Source organism: Falco punctatus (assembly GCF_963210335.1).
Source record: "Falco punctatus genome assembly, chromosome: 1".
NCBI lineage: Eukaryota > Metazoa > Chordata > Aves > Falconiformes > Falconidae > Falco > Falco punctatus.
In genome coordinates, this window is record NC_137580.1 from 122,168,377 (window position 1) to 122,193,287 (window position 24,911).

The 24,911-nt window shown below is 43.5% G+C and overlaps 1 protein-coding gene across 4 annotated transcripts in view; it reads right to left on the reverse strand.

Moving 5' to 3' along the window:
* Positions 1-24,911, reverse strand: part of MMD (monocyte to macrophage differentiation associated) — a 43,889-nt gene that overhangs the window by 7,979 nt on the left and 10,999 nt on the right. For 2 of the 4 annotated variants that reach the window (XM_080374180.1, XM_080374179.1), the window contains one exon: positions 3,733-3,814. In XM_080374180.1, the coding sequence (XP_080230306.1) occupies positions 3,733-3,814 (82 nt within the window). Of the gene's footprint in view, positions 1-3,732; positions 3,815-9,772; positions 10,043-13,654; positions 13,774-24,911 lie in introns of those variants that run through there. The other 2 variants (XM_080374182.1, XM_080374181.1) reach the window with 2 other exon arrangements.

The following is a 24,911-nucleotide window of genomic DNA, read 5'->3' on the forward strand; positions in this document are numbered from 1 at the left end:
CTAATAGAATGAGTGTGATTGTGCCATGTCAGTTTACAGCAATGACATAGCATTTCTAACTTGCCAGCATTCCTAGCAAAAAAGCTAGCTAGAAGTCACAAAAAGCTTTGCTTATTTCATCATGAAGCACTACTCTTCCCAACAGATATCATCAAACCCAGCAACTTAATGTACTGTGAACAAACCCAGAACCATGATATTCCATCTTACTAATTGTAGCACCTTCATTAATAGTTGCTAAATCAGAAATGGGGCTGAGAGAGATCTACAGAACAAGAGAGCAGGCAACTTAGTTTCACTAAATTTTCTAGAAAAATGCCAGAACACAATTAGAGCATGAAGTTACAAAACCCTCTGCAATAAGGAGGAAGACAAAAGATAAAAATCTATTTATTTACAGCTATAGGCAGGAATCTTTAAGAAAAGACATGGGCACAACCCTTGTGTGATGTATTTTGGGAAACAATGCCTACAGTCACAAACAGTGGCCACTGCAAAAGCCTTAAGGCACAAAGAAAGATGCTGAAACAACTTATCTGCCACACTTCAGGGAAATTGTACTCTCTGGTTACTAACTTATGGCAAATCATCTGGTATCTTCTATCTATCTAAGGTTGCTTAGGATACTGGTACGTTGGTCAGTATTTTATCTGTGTTCTTCCCATATTTCTGTAGACAATCTCTCCTGCAGAGAGGTTTAAAAATATGTTAAAAATTTTGCTTTTGTATGTAACATTCACGCCAAATTACAATTCTTTGTACGCAAGGCTACGCACGTCATATAGTCGGCAACAATGGCTTTTGATGCACAAGCCGCTGTAGCAAAGCATGGCGTTATTGTTCCAATTTCACGTGCCTTTCATTGAGAGGGAAACACTGACAGCATGAAGATGGTCCCAACGCTTCCTCTTTGGAAAGGAGGACAACGGAAAGATCAACAAATCAGCCAAAATTGCATGTGACACTTAGAGGGAACCAGGAAGGGCCGTGTCCACCTCCAGCTGCCTGCTCCAGGAGCGCAGTCCTGAAGCCAAGTATGGCGCCTCCCTGCTCACCAGTTTTCTCAAGGAAGGAGACAAGCGCTGTGCAGTGGGAAGCTTACTGGGAACATCGGTTGTGCAACCCAGAGCGCAGAGGAACTGCTAATATCAGCCAGGTGGAACAGAGACATTTTCATCTTAAGAGCCCTTCTGAAATTTTGATGACCCCTGCTTCCATGCTCAAACAGCCTGCTAAATGCTCCAAGCCTCATTTTTTAAATATTTATAACTCTCTCTTTTTTTCCCATGCACGGCACAAACCATGACTGGAACAGAGAGACTATAACTTATTTTAAGAACAGTTCCTCCTTTTAAGACAGTTGGAAGAAACTTTTAGAGCAGTACAAAGCAAGCCGTGTCTAAATTCTGAGGGTTTCATACAACACAGTATCTTTTCTCTGATAAGCCTTACGTACATCAGAAGTTTCATGATGAAAGAACCATCCCTCCCCTTAGATTTAGCTTACCTTACAAGTTAAATTCTTACAACTCCTGCTTCTCTCATATACTGTTTCCTTCCTGTTCTTCTAAACACAGAGAGCAGTCTTTTCTGTCCCTGTATTCAACTTTTTAGCTGCCCTTCCTGACTCCTAGTGTCTAAGGACAAGTCAGTGCTTCATTTAAAGCTAAAAAAAACCCAAGACATTTTAAATAGCCTTACTAGTTATAAATTTGAAAATGCCTTACTATGGTACACAAAGTTACCTTCGAAGTACTGTAACAAAAAGCTACGCATGGGATTCTGTATCTCCAGTTATTGTTGGGTTTAGGGTTTTGGTTTTTCTTTTCTTTTTTTTTTCTTTTAAATACCTGCCTAAACTGACTACTGCATATTTTTAAGTCAAAAAACAGATGGGATACCTACAGAAGAGTACAGCCACGCTCGTAAAATTCAAGTTGACTGCTTCCTGAATTATGAATAAAGCTTTGGAAAAAATGCATGGAGAACCATTGCTAAACTCTGTTTTGTAGAAATTATATCAATGCCTAATTGAAAACTCATACTGTAATCAAGTGGCAAAGACTCAACCACTTGACCATCTACCATTTAGTAAAATGGTCTGTAACACACAGAAGCAAGTGCGTCCCCCCAGCTACTTCTGTATAATCCACTCTGCTTTCCCAGATCAGATTTCTATTTCAAGGCTTTAAAGTTTAATAAAAAAATATTTATTGCATACAATTTTATTTAATAAGTAACAATCCCTCTTTTATACCTCACTTTATTTTCTTCCAAAGGGTATGTTAATATTGTATATCTCCAAGCTGTTAACAGTTCATGATAGGTTTTAGCATGTAGCTTGACTGTTCTGAAAGTAATAAGAGACTTTCACCAGAACCTGTAGAACACCACAAAATACTGATATGACATCCTGGCTGTAACCCACTGCTAACAGGCAGGAATCAGACATGCCTGTTTTTCAATTAGATGAATGCTAGAACTGCTAAGGAGTACAGCAACTTCTGCCAGATATTTTGAAATCTAACTTTTTGGCCAGAGTAAATAAGATTTGTACAAGGATTATGAGATAAACTACATATTTGTGCTAACTAACAGCATGTTGCTTCATTCTCTAGACAAATAAGCATATATTTACATAATGCTGTACATGAGAGCCTTGACTTAAAAACACATAAACTTCAGTTACCTTTTCTATATGTAAACGTAGGTGATTCTGTTTTTACCAGCAACAATGAGCTGTATGTTGGTTATTTATAAAATATACACAAAGGATCCTTAAGAACAGAGCTCCTTCTAAAACTGAAGAGTCCCATGCGCTACCCTGAGCATTCGTATCTGTAGCTTACTTGGAAACACTGGAGATAAGAGACTGAGGACAAAGTCAAACATACTTCAGATGTTTGGAGTTAAACAAGGGATTGAGGAAAAGCACAAGCTGATATTATAAAAGGGCAAATGCTATCTTAAAAAACAAACACACATATTTTTAAGTCCTTTTCAAAGTGCCAGACAGCAAATTAAACTTCCCAATCACTACGAGAGAGAGAGAGAAAGGGACTGCTTGCTTTATTTTGTATATATCATATTTTCAAATCTAGTACAGGGCCTTACATTATGAAAATAAGGACAGACTAGGATTTTTAGTACGGTTGTCAGCATCGTTAGTGCATCTTTCAAAATAGCAGATTTGTCAAAGAATCAATTTGTAGATATAAAGTATCAGAACTAAGTCATTCCAGCTCTTCTAGCTGATACCCACATGATGGTCTTATGAAGCCTTCCACTTATAACAGGAATAAATCTTTCTTATACTTGCAGTATACAATTTGCAAAATATTACGTCAGCATAGCACTGGGAAATCTGCCTTGCAAGACTGACTAGTATAGGCCTATATTCACTTTACCGTAGTCATCCTTTGACTGGGACAGAAGAAAACCATCTAGTTGAAGACATGTAACTTAAACTTAGGTGAAAAGGAATCTTAAGAAGCGTCTGGAGCTCCTAGAGATCCAGAACAGGGACTAGTGATTACCAACGATCTAATTAATTTTCTAGCCTGTTATAGCTGAAGCTTATACACCAAAACCCACAGAGGCTTCAAATACGAATACGCTTGGGCAAAGGTAAGCACTGAGCCATCCAAACCCACAAAAATTTACTGAAGCATTTGGTTCGGGGGGGGGGGGGGGGGGCGGCGGGGAAGAAAAAAGAAAAAAAGAAGTACTTACTGCATGTGTGTAACAGTTAGCAGCATGCTCATAGCAAGTGGGTTTGTAGCGGCTGTTTGCTGGAGCTGGGTGGTTCATGAACCTGTAGAACAATTAAGAGATATTTTTAGGAAAGTTAATAAACCATCTCTTTTGAGTGTCACAAAGGAATACCTCCAGCCTAGTAGTATGAAAAATTATAAGTACAGACATGTTAAAAGTAACTGTTAATTAAATTTTAAGTTCTCCCATATAAGGTCTCGTAATAGAAACATGTTAGATAAAACTCTGTGACTGTCCGTCACAGTGGATGGTTATCTTTAACCAAGACTCTGCACATAGAAGTCAGACTGCCTCTCTTCCGACAGCTTGGTTGGATGAAGAATGAACTATTTCCTATTTAAGTTACCCAATACGGACACAAATTACTCCAGAAATATGGACTTCATCATAGCTGCCAAGGTTACTCTTCTTTTAAGAAGTTCTTGAAACTATAGCAATATTCCAGTTCTATAACACCTTGGAATAAACCAACTTGAACGTTGGCTTTTCAGTTCCTATAGCGAGCAATATTTGTGTTTGAAGCACTAGGTGGTTCAATTTTTCTTTGAGGCTAATCCTATCTTCTGTCTGTACCTAAGACCCAAGCTACACAGGGATGAAAGGAGACTTTAATGGTTAACTCCAAAGCAGCAAAGTTTCAAGAAGCTTTACATAGACATTCTGCCTTTTCCTCCAAGAATTTTCAAACACTACCTAACAAACAATCACAACAAACAGTCTTTTCAAGCCAAGTGAAATATAATAAAAAAATTTGAGAAAGTTTTGGAATAACTTGCCAGTACAAACGTTGCTTTTAAATTTTCAAAAAAAACCAAGCACTGGAGTTGTTTCTGTGAAACCACACAAATTCAAATCCGTGTATAAAATCCTCTGAAAGACAGCACATATTTGTATGTAACCAGACAGTCATGAACTACTCCAGCTACAGTACCATGTATGTTATCCCAGCACAGCCTACTATCATACAAAAGCGATTCTCTTTCACTAATAAACTCCAGTTTACTCCAGACTATTATAAAACTATGCATTGACCGTTAGTCAGGTATCCAACAAGCCAGGAACAGCCTCACAACAAATACAGAACACGTCTGTATGTTTCAGAACCGAGAGCAGCTTTGTTGGCTAGATTTACATAAAGGACTTGTTAGACAAACTGTGGTCCTCTCCCATGTCCCTCCTGGTTTAAGTCAAAATCAGTCCTATTTTTATGACATCCATAAAACACTGGGTGATCTCAAACCAGGGAAAACCAACCAACAAAACCCTACCAGAAGCTCATAGCCTGAGTAAGCAGTTCTAGATTTCTGGGATACAAGACACTTGGCTCTCCTGACTGATTTATTAAGTGATTTATAAACAATTTTTTTTCTAACCTCATATTTGAGGATGTAACAACAATGATAAAAAAGTGTCATGGCCTCTCTCCAAATTGTGGCAGTTTCAAAAAAGAGTTTCAACTGTTACTGATACACAGGACAAGAAAAATGTGAACATCATTCACAGACACCAAGTATAAATGGTTGTTAGCAAATTAGTAACTCCACAGGAGTTAATATATTGTTTAAAAATGGCAATTCTTTTGTCAGTGACAAATGACACCTTGCTCTCATCTCCAAGAGCTTAACGACACTGTAGTCATATACACGGGCTCACAGAACATTTAGAAAATTATTTTGTTGCCCAGTACGTACAGGTCTTCAACAGCTGCTGGAGACCATCTCTGCATCCTCTAAAGATGGAACATTCAGTTTACTCAGTTCTGCTTCCAAGTTAGGAAAACATTTAAAAATAAAAGCATCTGTTGGCTCAGCTAAGTGACCAGGATTAGACTGCCCTTGCCCAGCTCCGTAAATTAAAAATAATGGAAACCTTTCAGTGATTACATCTAGAATATTACTACATTTCTCCAAAGGCCATGGTGGTACGTTGGAAGTCTCACAAGAAGTCAAAAATTAAAAAAAACAAACAACAAACCACCAACAAACAAAAAAATATAGAACCAAAAGGAACAAGCTTATCCTCAGTATTAGCTTTATAATTTCAGTAGTTCCAAATTTCTAGATCAGATATTATTATCATCTAAAAATCTATAAATAATTGAAGGTAGATCGCTAATGGGACCTTCTGTTATTCAGCAAAGCACTACTTTTAATTATTTATTTTTTTTTTACTTTTAATTTATAGTTATTTAGTAGAAAAGGTATCTGATCTTTCTAAAGCAGAGCCTGGGGTAATGTTAGATTTTTGACAGAATTATGAACAAACACATCAAAAGAGTCAATTTATTATTAGGTCCTCTTCTTCTCACTAATTTAAAGACAGTTTCATTAGCATTAAAACAGAATATAAACACATTAACAAAGCTATCCTTTTTCTGTTATCTAGACAAAGAGTTGTGTTTTTTTTTCTCCCTTTGTGCCAGCACAGGAATGATGCAAGCATTTGTTCATCTGCATGGCAACTTTAGGCTAAGAAAACAGACAAGCATCCGGTTTCCGAAAACTTCACATTTCCAAACCTTTTTTAAACTGTTTTTTCTTAAAAAATTCTGATGATTTAAATTAAAACAACAACAAAAACGGTTAGCAACGTGGCTGTTGAACAGAAAGCTTTACAGGACTCCCACAATAGCTGAAACTCACTTTTCTTCCACCAGAGAGAGTCCCAGCAGAACACCACCCTTAGCAACGCTTCACCCCCCTTCACTGACATGTTTACACTAATAACACCACCACTAGCGTGTTTTGGCAGGGGAGGAAGAGTTAGGACCTTCCAGAAAAGGATCTCGCAGCAGCCCAGCACCTACCTTTGCTGCACACTGGCCATACCTGCACCTCTCCTCTCTGAAAGGTACCTGCAACATGCGGCAAGACCCAGCGAGCAGACGCTGGAGCACATTTGCTCAGGTCACTACTCACAGAGAACGTTTTCAGCAGAGCAAAGCTTCACTTACTTCCCTATGCCTTTTGATAACACTATTCATAAACGTTGATCAGCAACAACTTTAGGGGAAGGGTCATTTAAAAAGTGGTTGATGAGGGCACTAATTCCAGCCAATGCTTCTCTTGAGTTTGCTTCATTTCCAGTTTGACAGTTCGTGTTTAATGTCTTAAGAAACAGACCTGAAGTTTGAAAATAGCTGCTTTGTGATACTACACTGAAGTACTCACCAAACCCAGGAAAAATTATTCTGACACATGCTGTTGCGAGTCAGTCCTATACTCCTGTAGCTATATATACATACATCGCAGTATGAAGGCAGAAGAACCTGGCTGCAGGCTTACAGTCCAGAGGCAGAAACTGCTCTGTTCTTTCTTAGAGAGAAATAAATAAATAATCCCCACACCACCAACGGACACTACTTGTTTTCTGCCACGTGAATACTGCAACACAGGGACATTGTTCTTCCTCCTAACTATGGGTCAAGTTTGCCTCTTCTGAAAAAGATAATTGTGAGGAATATAATCTCACCTTCCTAAAAGTGGAAACCCAATATACAGCATTCAGATGCTGTTTACTCCTAAATAAAGGCTCTCTGTAACACAACCATTAAGGTTATTAGCAAATACAGGACAGCCTGATAAGCTCCCACTGAAGAGGGCTACAGTTTACAGGAAACATCTTTTAAGTGAAGCCTTTTGATTCTCCAATAAATCCCTAATGTAGTCTTCAATAGAAGCAGTATGAAACCAGAGCCATTTAATCAGGGAATATGCAGCATTATCTCACAAGAACCCATAAATACTTCTCCATTTAAGATACTGACAATCAATGATTGCTAAGATAAAATATTTACTCCCTCAATATCAGAATATGAAATTTCTGAAATTTCATTTCATTTCACAGTAGACTAACAAGTACTCGTAGCCAGCCACAAGTGCACAATGCTTTTGCACTGAAGAGGCATGCGTTCATTTTCACAATTTAAATGCATTCTTAAAGCCCTAGATCTACTTGAAGCCAAGGAAATCCAAGCTTCATAATTTCACAGTACACAACCAACCTTCTCTGATGAGCACATTCCCAGTATAAGTGGAAAAGGGGTATTAAGAAAGACATACGGCAATTTAAAACAAGAGGGAAGAAATTCTTACCTCCCCCTTTACACTATTTGAACTTTGATCTTGCAACACGTCAAATATTTACAATGTTAAACATATGTACTGATCCATTCTTTGTGAGACACCCCTGATCTCAAGTCCCGATTCATTTCCAAGGAGTAGATGCTTTATGTTTCGTAGTGATTCCAGAATTAAGAGACCACAGTATTTGGGAGAGAAAGCAGGAGGAAAATCTGAGGGCTTTTAATGCTTTGTCTTTGCACATAAGCCCAGCTTAGAAAAATAAATTCTAAAATCCCAAATCCATGGCAGATATCTGTATGGCACTTGTCTGGTATCACAGCAAGCTCATATACCCCAAACTGCAGAAGAAAAAAAAAAGCATTCTTTAAACCTTGCCTTATTCTGGATTCCCATCTGCTGAATGAATTATTCTTTCAAGCATGAATTAAAATGTCAGTAAAAACAGCAAGCACTGATAATAGCCTCAGAGATCTGGATTTTTTAGTCTTTTCAGGAAGTACGCTGCCTTTATTCAGCTCAAAAGGCCTCATACTTCCTTTTACCAGCTCAAAAGTTCATTACCCCTTTTTGCATCTTTTTTTTCTCTGTGCTTTCCAGCAGCAGGAGAGGCCGTTCAGATCTAGTAAGACACAGTGTATGAGAAACTGCAACCAGGTGGAGATAACTCCACAAAACCACCAGTGGCATACATTAAATGGCGTTACATATTTAGATACTGAAGCGATTTTAATGTTATCTCATCTCTTTGTTCTCAAGAGGAAAAACAAAGGAAGCCACAAGCAGGTCAAAATAGATCAGCAATGTATTTTCACGATGACTGCTTAGGTAAAATTTTGAAGAGGAATGAATAGGTTTATAAAAGCTTGCTTTCCTTGCCCAAACTTTCAGATATTTCCCCTTGATGAATTCAGTCCATTTGGTTAAAAATAGAGCCATATTCCTCCGGCCCAGGCACCTTCCTTCCTGGATTAGAACATACCTAGCTGTGGTTTGTAACTGTTCGTAGAATCTTCGCTATCACTGAAGAGCTGAGCCAGAGCAATGACTGGGATGAGTACAGCAGCAGGGCACTTATGGGGAAACATCAGTGCCGTCACCCGCTGCGGGAAGGTGCGCGTACTTACACGGTACTGGAGATAAAATGAAATCTGCAATTCTCGGGGAATCCCTGACCCGCTCAGCATGGCAGGGGCCCCTCTGCACCCCGCTGGCCTCGCAGCCGCCTCAGCCCCCCGGCCAGCGCCAGAGGCCAAACCTGAGGTGAGGGGGGAGCGCACAGCACCTCCTGACCCCCCCAGATTTCTCTTTTGCTCCTCTTTAGGTTTTACTCCCCCGCTAACCCTCAGAGGCAGGCTGGCGGCGGGCGCAGGGCACCTGCTGAGGGAAGCCGCAGCAGAAGCCGGGCTGGCCCTCAACACTCACCGGCCCCGCACCCGGCCTTTGTGCCACCCAGCACCTGAAGCCACATCCGTACGGGTGTGCCCGACCCCCCGCACCGGGCCGCTGCCCCCCGCCGCCGGCAGCGCCCCCCGCCCGCACCGGGGCTGCGCGGGGGCACGGCCCGGCCCTGCGGCGGGCAGAGGCGGCTCGGCACGGCGCGGCTCGGGAGCCACAGGTCGGGGCGGGGGTGGGACACACGGCCGGGTGCGTGGCCCTTCATCCACGTAAAGGGATGGGGAAGGAAGAGAAAATGAAACCCACGAAGGCCACGCGGAGCCCCCCTCACGCCCTGCCCTCCCCGCCCGCCACCGGCCCCGGGGAGGGCGACCGGCGCCTCAGCAGCGGGGACCGGCGGGTACCCCCGCCCCAGCCCCCACGCCCGCCCGGCCATCAGGGGAGCGGGCGGCAGGCCGGGGATCCCAGCCCTCAGGGCGGCCCGGGGCGGGGTGAGGGGTCCCCGGGGGCGACCTCACCTCCTGAACCTCTCCTGGAGCCGCCGCATGGATCCGGGCCGCCCGCCCCAGCCGGGCTGCGGGCGGGGGGTCGGGCCGGGAGGCTGCGGGCGGCTCCTGAGGCGGCGAGGGCCGGGGTCCGGGCCCTCATTGGCGTGCGAGCGGCCGCGGCGCGCAGCGACGGCCGGCGCCGTCCGTCGGTGAGGCGCGGGAGCCGGGCGGGCGGCTGCGGGCGGGCGGCCGCTTTAACCGGCCTCTCGGCTGCTCTCGGCCCGCCCGGCCGCGCTTCCCTCCGCCCCGGCCCGCCCACAGCGGCCGCCCCCGGCGCGGCAATGGCGGGAGGGCGCGGGGCCGATGGCGGCGGGGGGCGGCCCTGGGGGGCGCAGCGCTGCGGCGGGCAGCGGGGGCCGGAGCCGCGGCCTGGCGGCGGGGTCGCGCCGGGGGCGGCCCAGGCTGAGCCGGGCTCCCAGCGCCGGGCCGGGAAGCAGCAGCGGGGGGTGCTGAGGGCTCCCCCCGGCCGGGGCCGCGCTCCCCGCCCGCAGCCCTGGCAGGGCCGGCCGCGATGTCACCGCGCCGAGGGACGGGGGCAAAGTCTCGCCGCATCCACCCCCCCGGGACACGCGGTGGCCGGGAGATCTCATCTCGCCTCAGGCATGGCCGGGGGGGGGGGGGGGGGGGGGGGGGGAGAAGGCTGAATCCCCCCCGGCTGACACCCCCCCCGGGGCGCTGGGCTCCTGCTGCGGCACAGGCCCGGCTGTGCCCCAGGGCCTGGCACGGCACGGCCCAGCACAGCATGGCTAGGCACGGCAGGGCACAAGGCTCCTCCAGCAAAGCCGCAGCTCTGCTGTCGCATAAAGTCGCGCGTGGAATAATTCACTCTGCTCTTAGTCGAGGTTACAGTGGCCAGACTGCTGGTGGGAGCCTGCCCAGCTATCTCCCTGCCCCCCCCAGCTGTAAGCCACAATCTTATCTCCCCAAACCAAACTTGTTCCAAGCCAGGGCTGTTGTGCCAAGTGAAGAGACAGTGGCAAGCGTGTTGCAGTAAGATGAGCATGGTATTGCCTTGTATAGTGCAAATCAGGGCATGAATTGGGAGAGTATTAAGTTCTAGTCAACCTGTCTTCCAACCTAAGATCTTGTTTACAATGGTATTTTCAACGGTTCCAGCCGTCAACAAAAGCGATTAGTATAGGCACACCAAAGCAAACCCCCGGCTTAGACAAATAAACTGTATCTGGCATCAACATCTTTTATGGTAGGACTGAGACAGATAGGATCTGCTGACTGCTGCACCGTGGTCCGTAAGTCACCTCCCCAGCTGAAGGTGTCACCACCAGGTAACCACCTCCACCACAGGCAGCAGGAGGAAGAGAGAGCATCGTGGCTTGGCTGCCCGTCAGGCTACATCTGACTTTTCATGGCCCTCGGTCCCTGTTACTAATTCTTCGTGCTAGGAGGAGCAAACGACAAGGTGGTAACAGCTTTGCAAACTGCTACAGCAAGGCTTGTCCCTCGGTTTCTCCAGTTTCAGGCTGGAGTAGGCTTTCCTGGTACAAATTGCAGTTTTGGGTTTCTAACAGGGGCTTGCAGCAAGAGTGGCTGGGGCTGGGCCAGAAGACCACAGAATCAGTGGCTCAGCTTTGCTCAAAGGGGAGGGTAGAGCTTGTTGCTGAAAAGGAAAGCTCCTGAAATGCAGAGCCAAGGTAGTTCCCGGAGAAATACTTCCATTAATCTCAGTGAGATATCACTATTAATGTCAGTACAATCTGTCATCTGATTTAACAGTGTCACTGCTAAATAAAATTTCATATTGCTTATGTTATCTATTACTCCAAAAGGAACAAAGTTTGAGGACACCGCTGAATAACCCAGCCACACACGCACGGCTGGATCTGAACGTCTGAAGCTTCAGTAGTATCCCAGCAGCATGGCTTTATTTCGAGGTAGAACTTGTGGTGGCACAGCTACCTTCCTGCTCAATACCACACGCCCATCCTTGCATTCCTCTATGGCTGCCCCAATAATTTGCTCTTTCAGGCTGTAAAAATGTTCAGGAATGTGTGACATTACGGACACCATGGCTGGAAGGCTGGCTTCTTTGTGGTTCTGGTAAAAAGCTGGACTGAATCCTGTCAAATGAATCTGCTGAGACTTTCAAAGGTGCGCACAGAGGCGCTGCATTTTGTCTCTGTCTTCTCTCGCTCCCTCTGCTGCCCTTTGCCTTTTTCTTTTGTCTCTTCCCAAGCCACTCTCATTTTGATTTCCTTCCTTGCTGCCTTTGACATCTGATCCAAATGTGTCATAGGGTTTTTCTCCTCACAGTTTTGAAAGCCTGTTTTTCCACTTTGGTTCTGTGGTCACAGATCTCACAAATTGCAAGGTCTTTAAAACAACAAGTGGTGTGTGGTGTAGCTTCCTGTTGCTGGAGCATCAAAGGTTTACAGATTCAAGATACGGTTAAAAAAAAATATAAATCAGTTTCAAACAAAACCAAGAACATTCAGGTCATGAAGCTTGGCCGAGTGGAACCAGGTTAAGACCACCACCAAGCGTCATGACAGCAGTGATGAAACTGGAAGATTGTGAACCGAATGTCTGTGTCTCTTAAGGAGACCACTAAATTACTCAGCATAGATATTATTAAGGTGGTCCTGACCAGTAACATGGTTTTAGTACCAGTAACTCTTGTTGAGCTCATCTCTGTAATTGCTTTTTATGATGTAATGAATCAGAATGCCTCAAAAAAAAAAAATCACAACAAAAGAAACCCCTTATTTATGGGCTGAACAACCATTACATCCAAAAATTGGCATTAAGCATACAAAATTAAGGAAGGAAAACCTAATTAGTTTGATTATTCTTATTTACAAAGTATGAAAGAAAAAAATCTTCAAATACTCCATGGTCATTTGATTAAAAAATGTTCTTAAGACTAGAAATATGTTACAGTGAGCTCAGCCAGAAATGTATTTTAATAGATGAGTCAGGGTTACAAGAAGATGGAAGAACTTTCCTTACTGAATGCGTCCCTGCTGTAGGCCACTACCACATAGTGCATTTGGAAGAAAGAGCAATGTGTTGAGTGTCAACAGCCAAGGGTTCATTAGTAAGAATTTTAATCTATTATTTTTTCACTGGGAAAAGAGAATTTAGTTCTGATCAGGGCTGTGAGGTATTTGTAAAATGGATTGTCCAAAATTAACTAGGTGATCCCAGCCTGATACCTAATAGACACTCATGTGACACCAGACAGAAGGTGTTTGCATAGCAGAGCTCTTACTAGTTGCAATTCTTGACAGTCTGAGCAGTGAAGCCGGTGAGCACAGGAGCTGTGTGGTTTGCCCTGGTTATTTCTAGGTCAAAATTTACCCATGCAGAATCTCCTGCGGCCCTTCACAGGCATATTCTATTTCTCTAGGGATGAAGGATTTGTACTCCAGGGCTATTTACGAGCATTAAATTGACACACAGAAACATGCCTAATTTCTGAATCAGACACCCAACGCTTTTAGAGGATTATGCAAATAGGGACACAAAAGTAGGGTCTGTAGTTTTCACTGCATTGCAAAATGCTCTTGGGTTGCACAAATCTATCAAATAAATAGGCAGGACTTGCTGAAAGCTTCCTTTTCCCCATGCAAGATGAAAATTTAAGTGGCACTAAGATGTCAGTGGTGAATGAAATTCTGTCAGGAGGTTACATTAATAAAACTAAACATCTCACACCAAAGCCATTTCTTCTAGCTGTTTGGCACAGACAAGTTCTTATTATAAGCCTGCACAATAACTAGTCACCTGATTTGTTAAACAGATAACAGAGAAGCAGACATCCATAAGCAGCCCCACAGATGCCAAAGCGGATGTGCTGGTGACAAGGCACTGCTAATGTTCCCAGGTACTTACTTTTTGGAGTTGCTGGTGGTGGCAGGCTGACTTTGGAGGCAGCAGGGCAGCATACTGTGGCTCACGAAGCTCTTAGCCAATTTAATGCAGCAGGGAGGCAGGCTGAGCAGCACGGGGCCCTTAATGAGGCATGGGAAACGAGTTTTACAGGTGAAACTCCTCTCCACTCCCAGTCTACATGGGAGAATAAATTAAGCATTTCTGGTAAATAAGGGTGGAGAAAAATACCTTTCTGTCTTCTTTTGACTTCACAGCAAACAGAATATGAGGATCTAGCTCTCCTTTCTTATGGGCATACATGATAATGGAAAAAGGTGATGGTTTCAGTAAGGCTTGATTTAAAAAATTGAGAGGTAGAGCTTTTTCCCTTCCTTAGATTTAGAGAACAAATTCTAGAGTCATTGTGGTTGTAACATGAGTAACAAGGAGTAAAACATAACTTACTTTTGCAATTAAAGGAAATTCTATTTTTTTTTCAAGTTTCTAATACAAAAAAACAGTTTTGCAATAATATGGACTGTAAGACCAGGACAGCCATAGGTCTCAGGAAAGCTCAAGATAAAGCACTTTGTGCTCCACTTTAGGCACAAGCTCACGCTGAAGCTGTGGGGTGCTCTGGATTGTTGGGGGAAAGCTTGAGGCTGTGCTTCCTCTTAGCATCTCCTCAAACACGTCTCTGCAGTACAGATCAAGTGGTCAAATCAACCCAAAGCCCTTCAGAGAAACCCCTTGGGCTTTCTTAGCACATCTGAGGACACATGGCAGCAGAGTAACACCCTGTGAACAGTTACGCTCTGGGTCTGAACCAGAACGAAGGTCCTGCAGGCAGCATGGCTGGAGCTTGCTTTTTTTTTTTTTTTCCTTGCTGCAAACTGACCCAGATTTCAGCTTTATCTAATAGTCTCTTTTGAGCCTAGCTTGAAGGCAAAGCATCTCTTACTGAAATGCATGTCAGTGGTCTTGTGTAACAAGCACCTTTCCCTCCCTCAGCCTTCCCCCAATCTAATTAATAAGGTCATTCCACTGATGGCAGGTTTATAAATAGCTTTCCAAACACTAATGGAATTAGTTCTGGCTTGGGCAACTTTTCTAGGGTGATCACAGGTATCTAAGAAGGGCCAGCTCCTTGGCATATACAGCCACTTGCAGTAGAAATGTTGAAACATAAACATTTACCTGAAGTCACAGAGCTCTTGCTACCAGCATTAAACCTGAAATGGGATGACAGCATTACCCAGTAATATAATCGAGAAGATCTACTGCAAGTAAAACAAGTGGGTTTACAGGGTTGTGCCATGTGTTAGAATACAGATTACATGAGGCTAGATAATGTCAAATTCTGCTGAAGGTCTCTCTTTTATCAGTATTTCTGAGAAAAGTGTGTTTTCCATGGCCACAAACCCACAAGATTTTGTGGGGAGAATAAACAGGTACCTTGGGGAAATAATGGAAAAGTACTTCAAGTCGATAGAATCTTTAATATAAGAGCAGATAATGGGAAATGAGTACTGTAGCTATAAACTCTCAGAAGAGAGTGTTTTCAAATTATTTGACTATTTAAATCATCTGTGAACTGAGACCTTGAAAGCAATGGCTGAGTTATTAACATTTTAAAATTTGGTGTGAGTCTGGAAATTTATAATAAAAATAAAACCTAAATATGTCATAAAAAATTTAAGCTCTGATTGTTTAGAAAACTTAAGCCAAAATGCAGAAAGCATATACGCTGGTTGTTCACTGATTTAGGGACTTCCGATCAATGAGTATTAAGCTCCTAAACAAGAGAGACATGAAATTATAATTTGATTATCTATGTGACTAATGGAATTTAATTGCATATTCAGGAAAATAATGGAGAAACATTATTCCGCAGTCATTTGGTCTGTGTATCAAATAATAGTCCTGCCATGTATTGCATTTCTGGTAGAAAACAAAATTACATAGATTTCAAAGTGCATGTTGAGAAAACCAAAGAAGATAAATTTGATATTAATCTGTATTTTTTAACAAAGGAAAACATGAAAAGGCAAGTTGCTGAGATCCCACGGCATACTTGATCCTAAAAGCACATCTTCAAATATGTCAGTTGTTGAGACTGTTTCAAAACCACTGACATTTTTTCCTTGTTTTGGTTAGCAAACTTGGGTTCATCTGGATCCCCGATGTACCTCAAACGTATTTCAATCAGTAACATTCTCTAGCTGGATCACACTGACTTATTTGTTACAAAAAGAACTTTCTGGAGTGAAAAATCAAATTCCTTCTTGTTGCATGTTATGCATTCAGCCTTCTTAGATGAAGGAGTTGACACAAGGGCAGGAGGTGCCTTGTGTAACTGAGAAAAGATTGCATCTTTAGAGTTGAAGGAGAGAAAAGCAGCACTTGTCAGTCTCCATACTGGCCTTGGACCAGCTGCACAAATTCTGAGTCATCAGCTGAATCCAGTCTGTTAATAACTGCAGAGAACTTCTACTTCAAAAAATACAGGAATATCTTGCTTTCAGATATCGATTCCATAGTGTTTCCTTTGGGAAAGCTTTAGTCATAAAAGTAACAGAATTCAAGGCTTGTTTAGAAATAACAAATGTCAGCGTTTCTTGGCTTTCAGTAAGCGCGCCATAAAAAAGATGATCAGGGATTTTAACCTGCTGATTATGGTTGGGTGGCCAGAAATCAGTACATAATTAAAGCTAACAGGCAAATAGGAATTTATTAAAAGGCAATATAAAGGTAAAATTCACTCATAAAGATAATTTTATATGAAAGGCCAAATAAAAATAACCTGAGTCGGGAGCTAAGCAGCTGCCTTTGTCTTCAGGTTTGGTTTGCACCATACTGTCAAGAATGCCTGAAAAATTACAGTTCCGTTTCTTAAACCGAAGGGATAACAGAATCATGAGATTCTGTTGTAGCCTGCCTTTAGGAAGTCTGCAATAGAGAATGAAGAATTACTCTTAACTGTATTATAAAAATATATACTTTCAGCGTCAGTAGATCCTAGGAGACCAAGTCTCCCACCCAATCCTCCAGTTGCACTGGTGGGGTCTCATTACTGTGGCCTGCAAAGAAAAGCATCATCACCAGCTGCACCCCACTCCTGGAAAAAACCCAGCCTTAATTGCCCTCTCGCAGATGTTGGATTTTGGCATGCATGCTGAGGCTCCAAAAGTGGAGGCTTTTGAAGATTTTTTTAGCAACGTGTTACCCATGCAGAGCAAGTTATTTCTCTTTGGTTCCAACATTTTATCTATCCACACATTTTTGCCTTTTCAAAAGTAAATGAACAATGTTCACACTTATACCAAAACCAGAATAAAGCAGTTCCATGTTTAAATCCCTTTCCACAGGCAAAGTGGACCATCTTTAATCAATGTTTATGACATTGACATGGAAAACTCTTACCCTCCTTTTTTCTTCCCACCATTAGGGTTTTGCTCTGTGAACGTGTCTGCCATCCATAATCACTCTTAATACCTCGTTTTTGACATCACAATCAATAAAGTGAAATAAGCTGTTACTTAATGGGCCTGACATAAAATCCATTTAAGTTAAGGGAAGGACCCTCATTTCTAGGTCAAGCCTAAAGTGAACAGGGGGCGTGGAATTTAGCCTATTATTTGTCATCTGAGAGGAAATTATTTCCACATCCCATTTGGACTGCTTAGAGATTTTAAACATATTTAGCAAAAGAAAACAAATTGATTTCTTGTCAGTGGTTAAATGGTTGAAATTTTACTCTGATTGTATAGTCTCTCATTTTAAGAGTTTTAAAATGTTTGCTTGAATTATATATTTTTTTAATGACAGTAATTTAGTTTAACATCGTACCTAGTTTTCTCAATAGTTTAGAAAAAAAAACATGAAAAACCAAATATAGGGGACAAAGATCAAAATGAAGGGAAGTCGCTTAAACTGAAGAGGTGCCTCAGCCCCGGTGGCGGGGGCTGCTCGGAGCCAGGCAGCCTGGGAGCTCACTTTGCCCTTCCTGCCAGCAACGTGTGGGGCTTCCTCACAAAGCGTCTTGCTGACAGCTTGTTAGTTTTATTCTTTTTTAGGTTCCTTAAACACATTTGGAAAGGGTAAAAAAACATCTGTACTCCGATGCACAGTATCATCTCAGGTCTTCTAGGTTTTCTAAACAGGCTTAATGAAATATGAATCCATTTTGCTCTATTGCTTGCAAATGTTTGCAAATATAACTCAGAAGCAAAATGAGTATGTTCTTTACTAGAGCCCAACAAACATCAGATACGCTGTCCCTACCATATCTCCCAATCTAAATAACGCTTGCCAGTCTAGGAATGAGGGAGCAGGGGGGCTGGCAGGGACAAGAAGAGCTGGGTGACTGTCCAACTTGCAACTTCTCTGATATGTTGAAAGACTGTTTTTTTTCCCAGTGGTTCTGCAGAAATAACTTATGGTATCCAAGGTCACAAATCCAAATGCTCTTTCCCTTGGTTGTGGTACGTTACAAAGAGCAGAGGGAGTTCTGTTTCGCAACGTCCCTTCTGGATGACGGGAGACACTTGGTATGTACCATTCCATTACTGGTGGACAGGCCAAATTGCTGAGAGGTTAAAGGACTTGCAAGAGACAAAGGTATCAAGAGGTTTGATTGCAGCGCAAATTTGTCTGCTCGGCTGGCAGAGCGAGTGCAAACCAAATGTTACTACTATTGGCAACCTTTGTGAGTCCTTGCCTCCACCATCCAGTTAATTCTCACTACACCCTTGAGATAGAATTATAAATTGTATTATCTTTGGTGGAAGGGATAAGTTTTCAGGCAGATTCTGACTTGACTTCTCTTTCTTTCGTGGTGGATGAAAGTCTACAGTGTTCCAGTGATGTAACTGGGTGACTGGACTTAACACCAGGGAGACTCTGACCCACCGTGTAACTGCTGAAGGCCTGAAAGGAAAAAAAACCTCACCTAATAATTGGGGGGGGTTGAGGAGCTAGTTGGACAGTGAGTGGGTAAACAATAGCCCAGAGGGGCACAGGAGTCTCTCAAGCTGTTTTTCAAGATGGGACCCTCAGACAGCTTATTCCAGTCCTCTGGATTCCTGGGTCTTGAGGCTCAACAGCAATATTTACAGGGAGAAGATAAGTTGGTTTAACAAAATCAAGAAATAAACAGTGTCCCTATGGAGAGCTGAAATAGAGGTCTCTGTACAGAGCATGGCTTTTCAGAAACTGCTGCTTCCCCGGGGCTGTCACTTCTGAGCTGCTTCTGGTAATCCACAAGGAGGAGTGGGAATCCTCAGCGGGGCTTACCTTGTTCTGCTGCACTGGATGTTACAATCTTCTTATCTGTAGCTCGTGGGTGCAAAATTGCAAGGCCACACTTTTGGGAACGGAACCCAGAGCCTTGAAGGAAGGCCACGCTTTCTAAATCTGTTTCCTCAGTAGCTTCCCCACTAGCTGGGACATGGCGCTGGCAGCAGATGAAAGCCTGGGAGTTCCTGCGCTGTGCTTGGACCATTCCTCCCGGCTGAGGTCACGCGGCTCTCCTCCTTTCTGTTTGGTTTTAGCAGGATCAATTTTATAAATGACAGGGCGAGATACAGCCCTGGTGTGAGAGTGAGGATGGGGGGCACGCCGCTGCTGGCTGTCACGCGGCCGGCGGTACCGGGCACACAGCTACCCAGCACGGTGGCATCGCCCCGCGCCCGCGGCTGGCCCCTCGCCGCCAGCTCTGCCCCGCACGGCTGTTACCCACTGCACACGCCACGTTTCAAACAGCCTCACATCTAGCATGAATAGGAGTGTCGGTTTCTGAATTGCTACCAATTCTTTGTAATGGTACTGGAGTCTTGTAATAGTATTTTACTTAAATACTAGCCTTTGAAATTGTAGAAAAGAACCTTAGAGCTATTACCTCCCTTGGCACTGGGAAAACCTCTGAAAAGGTTTCAGTGAAAATGGCAAAAGTTTTATCAGGATTTCCTAAAGGCACGTTTCAGTTTTTCAGTGCAAATCCAAGTTCCCATGTTTTGGCAGTAGAGCTAATACTGGGTACATCTGAACGAACGTTAACTATTTAAAAGACCTTTAGTGCCCTTCGGGACTAAAAAGAGGGAATCCCTTTCAAGGAAAGATGCCCTTCAGCAGAGGGGAGGTGAGACGCTGGAGGAGCTCATCTCTCCCTCGCTTTAGAGTTTTGGGGAGCAGAGGCTCAGCCCTTGGGACTGTCACGTTAATCCCATCCAAACCGTGGGGTACGCTGTGCCTGCACTTGCATGCCTGCAAGGTAGAAGGTTAAAAAAAATAGTTGTTAAACTACAGGCAGCATAGTGCAATAGCCATTAGTACTGCTTTTAGTCATCAATATGCTGCTATTTAAAGATTACATACTTTTAAATCCCTAGATTATTCATATTAAAAGAGTGTTTCTTTTCATTTGAGATTTTATGCTATAATGCAGAACTCTCCATAATTAAATGTATGCTTGACTCTTTCTGTCTCCAGTTAAGCAGACATTAATGGGGAACTTACTAAAAACAACTACCACAAATGTTCCTGTACTTAAACTTAAAAAATATTAATATCAAATTACAGTGGTGATATAAGTCTGATACAAAATCACTAAAGGAAATTAAGCTAAATGTTTTTGGAATCATCCAAGATAGTTTGTTCAAACTGTTATTATTACAGTTTTCCTAAAGGCACAGCAGAGACCTGTGCTCCACCACACAAAGGGTGGTTTTAAAATAAACATTTTAATGCACAAAATCTCTCCACCTATAGCATAAAGGAATAGTACTAAAGTTGAAAAATCAAAGGCCTTAACATTAGGGAGTACCGGAATTAAAGTCAGCTGTGGCTCAGTCTTTCTGTAATGTCAAATATGGCACAGTATTTAACACCATAATCAAACAGTATTTTTCCTGTAGGAAAAATCACACCCTGAACAGACTATTTTCACTTTAGGAGCAGCTATTTAATATTTCATTTTCTCTTTACTTTTTAATTTGTGGTCTAAAGTTTAATCCAAGCTGGGAGGGAGAGGTCTTATAAACTGCAGTCTTGAAAATCTGACCTGATCCTGGGTTGTTTGCAGAGCAGTCCTAATCTAACTTGTGCACTGAATTCGCATGCTAAAATTTTTCCTGTGTTGTTTTTTTTTTTTTTTTTTTTTTTCTTTAGAAATTTTTTAATTTCCTATTGTAAGAACAGTATCTTCTGATGTAGTAACTGCAGGACAACTGCCTGGAACAGCCAAGTCTCATTGGGTAAATAACCACCTGCGCTGGGTATGCCGTTGCCTGGATGCTTGTGGCTAGATCCTGCGTTCACAGGGTGCAGATGGATGCTTACAATAACTAAATATAGACGGACTTGTATTAGGGATTGAGGATCCCAAAGGTGCCTTTTTTACAGCCACTGCCCAGACCAAAGCTCTTCCCTGTGCAGGAGCATTTCCATCGCTGCAGCATCGCTCCGCCAACACTCTTGCTTCTATTCGGTGCTATGGTGTGGGGGCTGAGCGACGCGTTACACGACCTACAAAACGAGCTGGAGGTCTGTAACAAAACCAAAATTGGATCAAGTCTTTTGTAACGAGTGAGTGGGACCTTAAATGGAGATGTTGTTTGTACTCATCCCTTTGCTGCTAAGGAGCAGAGAACAAATATTTGTACAACCACCTTCACAAATCTAGTTCGCATAAACCCTCTCCCCTCCCTGCAATAAAAAAGCTGCCCAAAAGGGTCAGCCCTCCATTAAACTTTGCTGCGGGTGAGGAACGTGCCTGCCTCTGAAAGCGGTCCTGCACTCAGCACCAAACATGACACGACAGGAATGAACCAGCCTTGCTGCTCAGCTGGAAGGGTAGATCCTCAGCCGCTTTTGAGAGCTGTGACTCTAGCATGGCTGGTGTAAGCCAGGACTGCTCTCTGGACCTTTACTCTGGCTCATTAGTTGCACAGCTTTACATCCCAAATCCTGCTTTTTATACTGAAATGCAAACCCACAAACCAAGCAGTTCAGAGTCTCTGCTTTGGTCACAATTTACCCACTGCAACCAGGGTTTGATGGAGGAAGGATGGAGAACATCATGAAGATACCAGCTCTGTGCATCACCCTCTAGCTTTAGCACCATGAAGGACCGATCAGCTCATGTGGGATGCACCCTAGTCATCTGCTACTAGTGTTTCAGCTTCGCAAGGATGGGCCCCCAGCAGGAGTTCCCACACTGACACCCCCTCCAAAACTGTGCACCCAGCTGCCGAAAAAGGGCTTGTCTCAGCATGGGCTAGGTGTGCCTATGCCAGCTGGAAATTCTTGCACGCTGGAGAGAGTTCCCAACTTGGAGGGGAATGGGACAATGCCCATCCTTCCTCCGGTGTTCACCCAGAGGAGGTGGTGAGGCTGGGATTTTTTTGTTGTCAAAAGTGGGCATGATAGCAGGGGATGGAGCCTGAGCTTGAGCTAAGCACGTGGGAATGCAGGCAGCCACTCTGCGTGCCTGCCCTGGGGAGCGCTGCCAGCTCACCTCCAGCCCTGACCTCACGTAGCCCCTGTTATTGCAGCTCCTGAGGCCAGCAGCTTTGTCCTCAGCGCAGGAGAATGGCTTGTTTTGACGGCAGGATAATTAATGTGCCTCAGCTCCATAGCTGTAAAATCCCTGGGGAGACAAGGCGTGTATAATTTTTACTGCGCCACAGCTAGGTGAGCGTAACGCAATAGTCCTACTCAGGGATGACCATGCTTAGCTACCTGACTGTAAAAACTACAGCTGTTTTCCTCACCTTGTGGTGGCAAAGCTGGTATCTAGTAACAATCCCACTCGGAAAAACAACACCCAGCTCCCAAGAGAGGGCACAGTCAGAAACTGTCAGCTGTGGCAGACTTTTTTTGACATGATCAAGGAAATTGCAGTCACTTTTCTTACACTGGGACTTCAGGCAGCTTTGAAGAAGTGAGCCCTGTCTTCTGCTGCCCTGCAGGTGAGGTAGTAAAGCTCTTTTTTGTTACTAAAAATGGGCTAAAACCAGTGTAGGCTAAAGCCATCCTTAATCAGAGAACCCCTTGGATAACGGCAGGTCCTGCTCTGTGCAGACCAATCCCACCCTGGTACAGCACCACTGCAAGCCTCTTGTGATTTAATGCCTAAGGGAATTTTTATATATGCACTTTCATCTCTTCATATAGCAGTGTCCGTGTTTACATCTCTCTGCTCCACCCAGATTTTACCCTGATTTCATAAACAATAATCTTTATCTTCTCCTCCTTGGTTCTCCTTGAGCTGAACTGTTCGGTCCTGGCTGGGGAGTGCTTAGCACTCATGTTGGACAAATGCACCGAGGCAGCAGCAAAGAAAGGGTTACTGACAGTCCTATATTTCAGTATGGCTTATTTTATGTTCACTGTGGTTTATTTTATGTTCACTATGGTTTATTTTTTGTTCACCGTTATTTGCGCTAATAAACTCAGCAAATACAAGTACAAAGCCGTACTATTTTGTATGGCAATTCGACATTGACAGAATAAACCACCCTTCCTACAGATCCTCTGTTACCTGTCAGCGTCCATTACGTGCTGCACCTCAACATGAGAAGGAAACATTTGCCATTACAGCCCTTTGCAAACATGGTTCTCTTCCAGGCTTTCTGTCTTGCTGCTACACAAATATGTATGCAAGATAGTGTGTGGTGTTACTACAAAAGACTATTATTTACACAACATCCAAACCTATACAAACTCTAATGTATAGTTCTCACAGCAAACATTTTCTAAGACAAGGAGCTGCAGTGGATCTTCTGTGCAGCTGTGCTTGCACCACCTCCAGGACCACAAACCCAAAATGTACGGTGTTCCTCCCACTGGACCCTGTGCATCCAAATGGAGTGCCTCATCACTTCACATTTCTCTCAGAAGAAACAAAATCGAGCGGAGATCCAAATTTCCCCTGGAGGTACCCATCTCTCTCCCTTGGCTGTGAAAGCAGACTGGATTTCTAATCAGGCACTCAGGTTGGTAAAAGGGTGGTGGGGGGCGGGGGGGGGGATTTCCATAGCCATGAGCTTGGGCTTGGAATTTGACTGACCCTGTGACACTAGTGCTGGAAGAAATCATCTCACCCAACAAAAAAGGACAAATATGGAAAAACTTCAATACCTTGAAAGACAAGATGCCTGGCCAGTTTTGAAACTTTTTTTAGTAAAAAAAATAATAAATAAATAAATTAAAAATTCAGTTGATTTTTTTCAACTCCTGACAAATATTTAATTTTCCTTTACAAACTCCTGTGGCCAGTAGCTAGTGAGTTACAAACCATCACTCCTAGGAAAGCAGCAGTCACGTCTCAGACAGCACGAGCACGGGACCGCAGGCCAGCAGCACTTCCAGGTGCTGAGCTCCCCCCATGGTTCATCCCTGCACATGGGCACAGTTCAGAGCTCGTGTAGCCAAGGATCTGACCCGCAGGGAGGGAATCGAGCAGCTCCAGGAACCCCTCCATCTACCCTTGGGAAAGAGGAAAGACCCCAAATCAGCATCTCCTGACCTCATTCTGTTCTTACTGTCAGTTCCATTTACTGAATTTTCTTCCACTTTGCATGTATGATTGCGTTGTCAGTTTAAACACAGCTCCTAGAAGCCTTGTAAAGATGTATAAATATATTGCAAACGTGTCTGTGTTTATGCATATATATGTACGTATGTACACAGACACAGATAAGTCACCCGTGGTTTGCCACCTAGATTTGACTGCAGAAGCGATAGAGTGGGGAGCAAAGACTGGAGTGATTTATACCAGCTGAAGATTTGATCTATATGTTGCAACATACCTCGTGCAAAGTGAACACGGCCTTGCATCATAAACCGTAGGCTGGAGCCAAGAAGTAGCTCAGCTGAAGAAGGCACAGAATAAGGAGAGCACAAGCCTGTTCAGGTAAGAGAGCTCTGTATCTAAAAACATGTCCTGACACATTCGCCAGAGGAGGCTAGGTATTTTTGAAGCTGATATTTTTTCTTGCAAATCCCCAATCCTCTGAGCTCATTAAAATGAAGACACTCTAATTTCCAGAAGTGTCCAAGAGGGAAAGGTCAAGGAAGGACTTCTTTGTAATGTCAGTTCTCAAATTCCAGTGAGAAGAACAGCAGGTTTGCATTAAGCCACTGTCAAATGATAAATTACTGCACTGTCAAAAAAATGTAGGACTGCTATTGCCTTATATGCAAAAGGCAGTAAAAGAAAAGACCTGATGATTTATAGCTTGTGTACAAGTCCATCTTCTGTAATGCACAGATCATT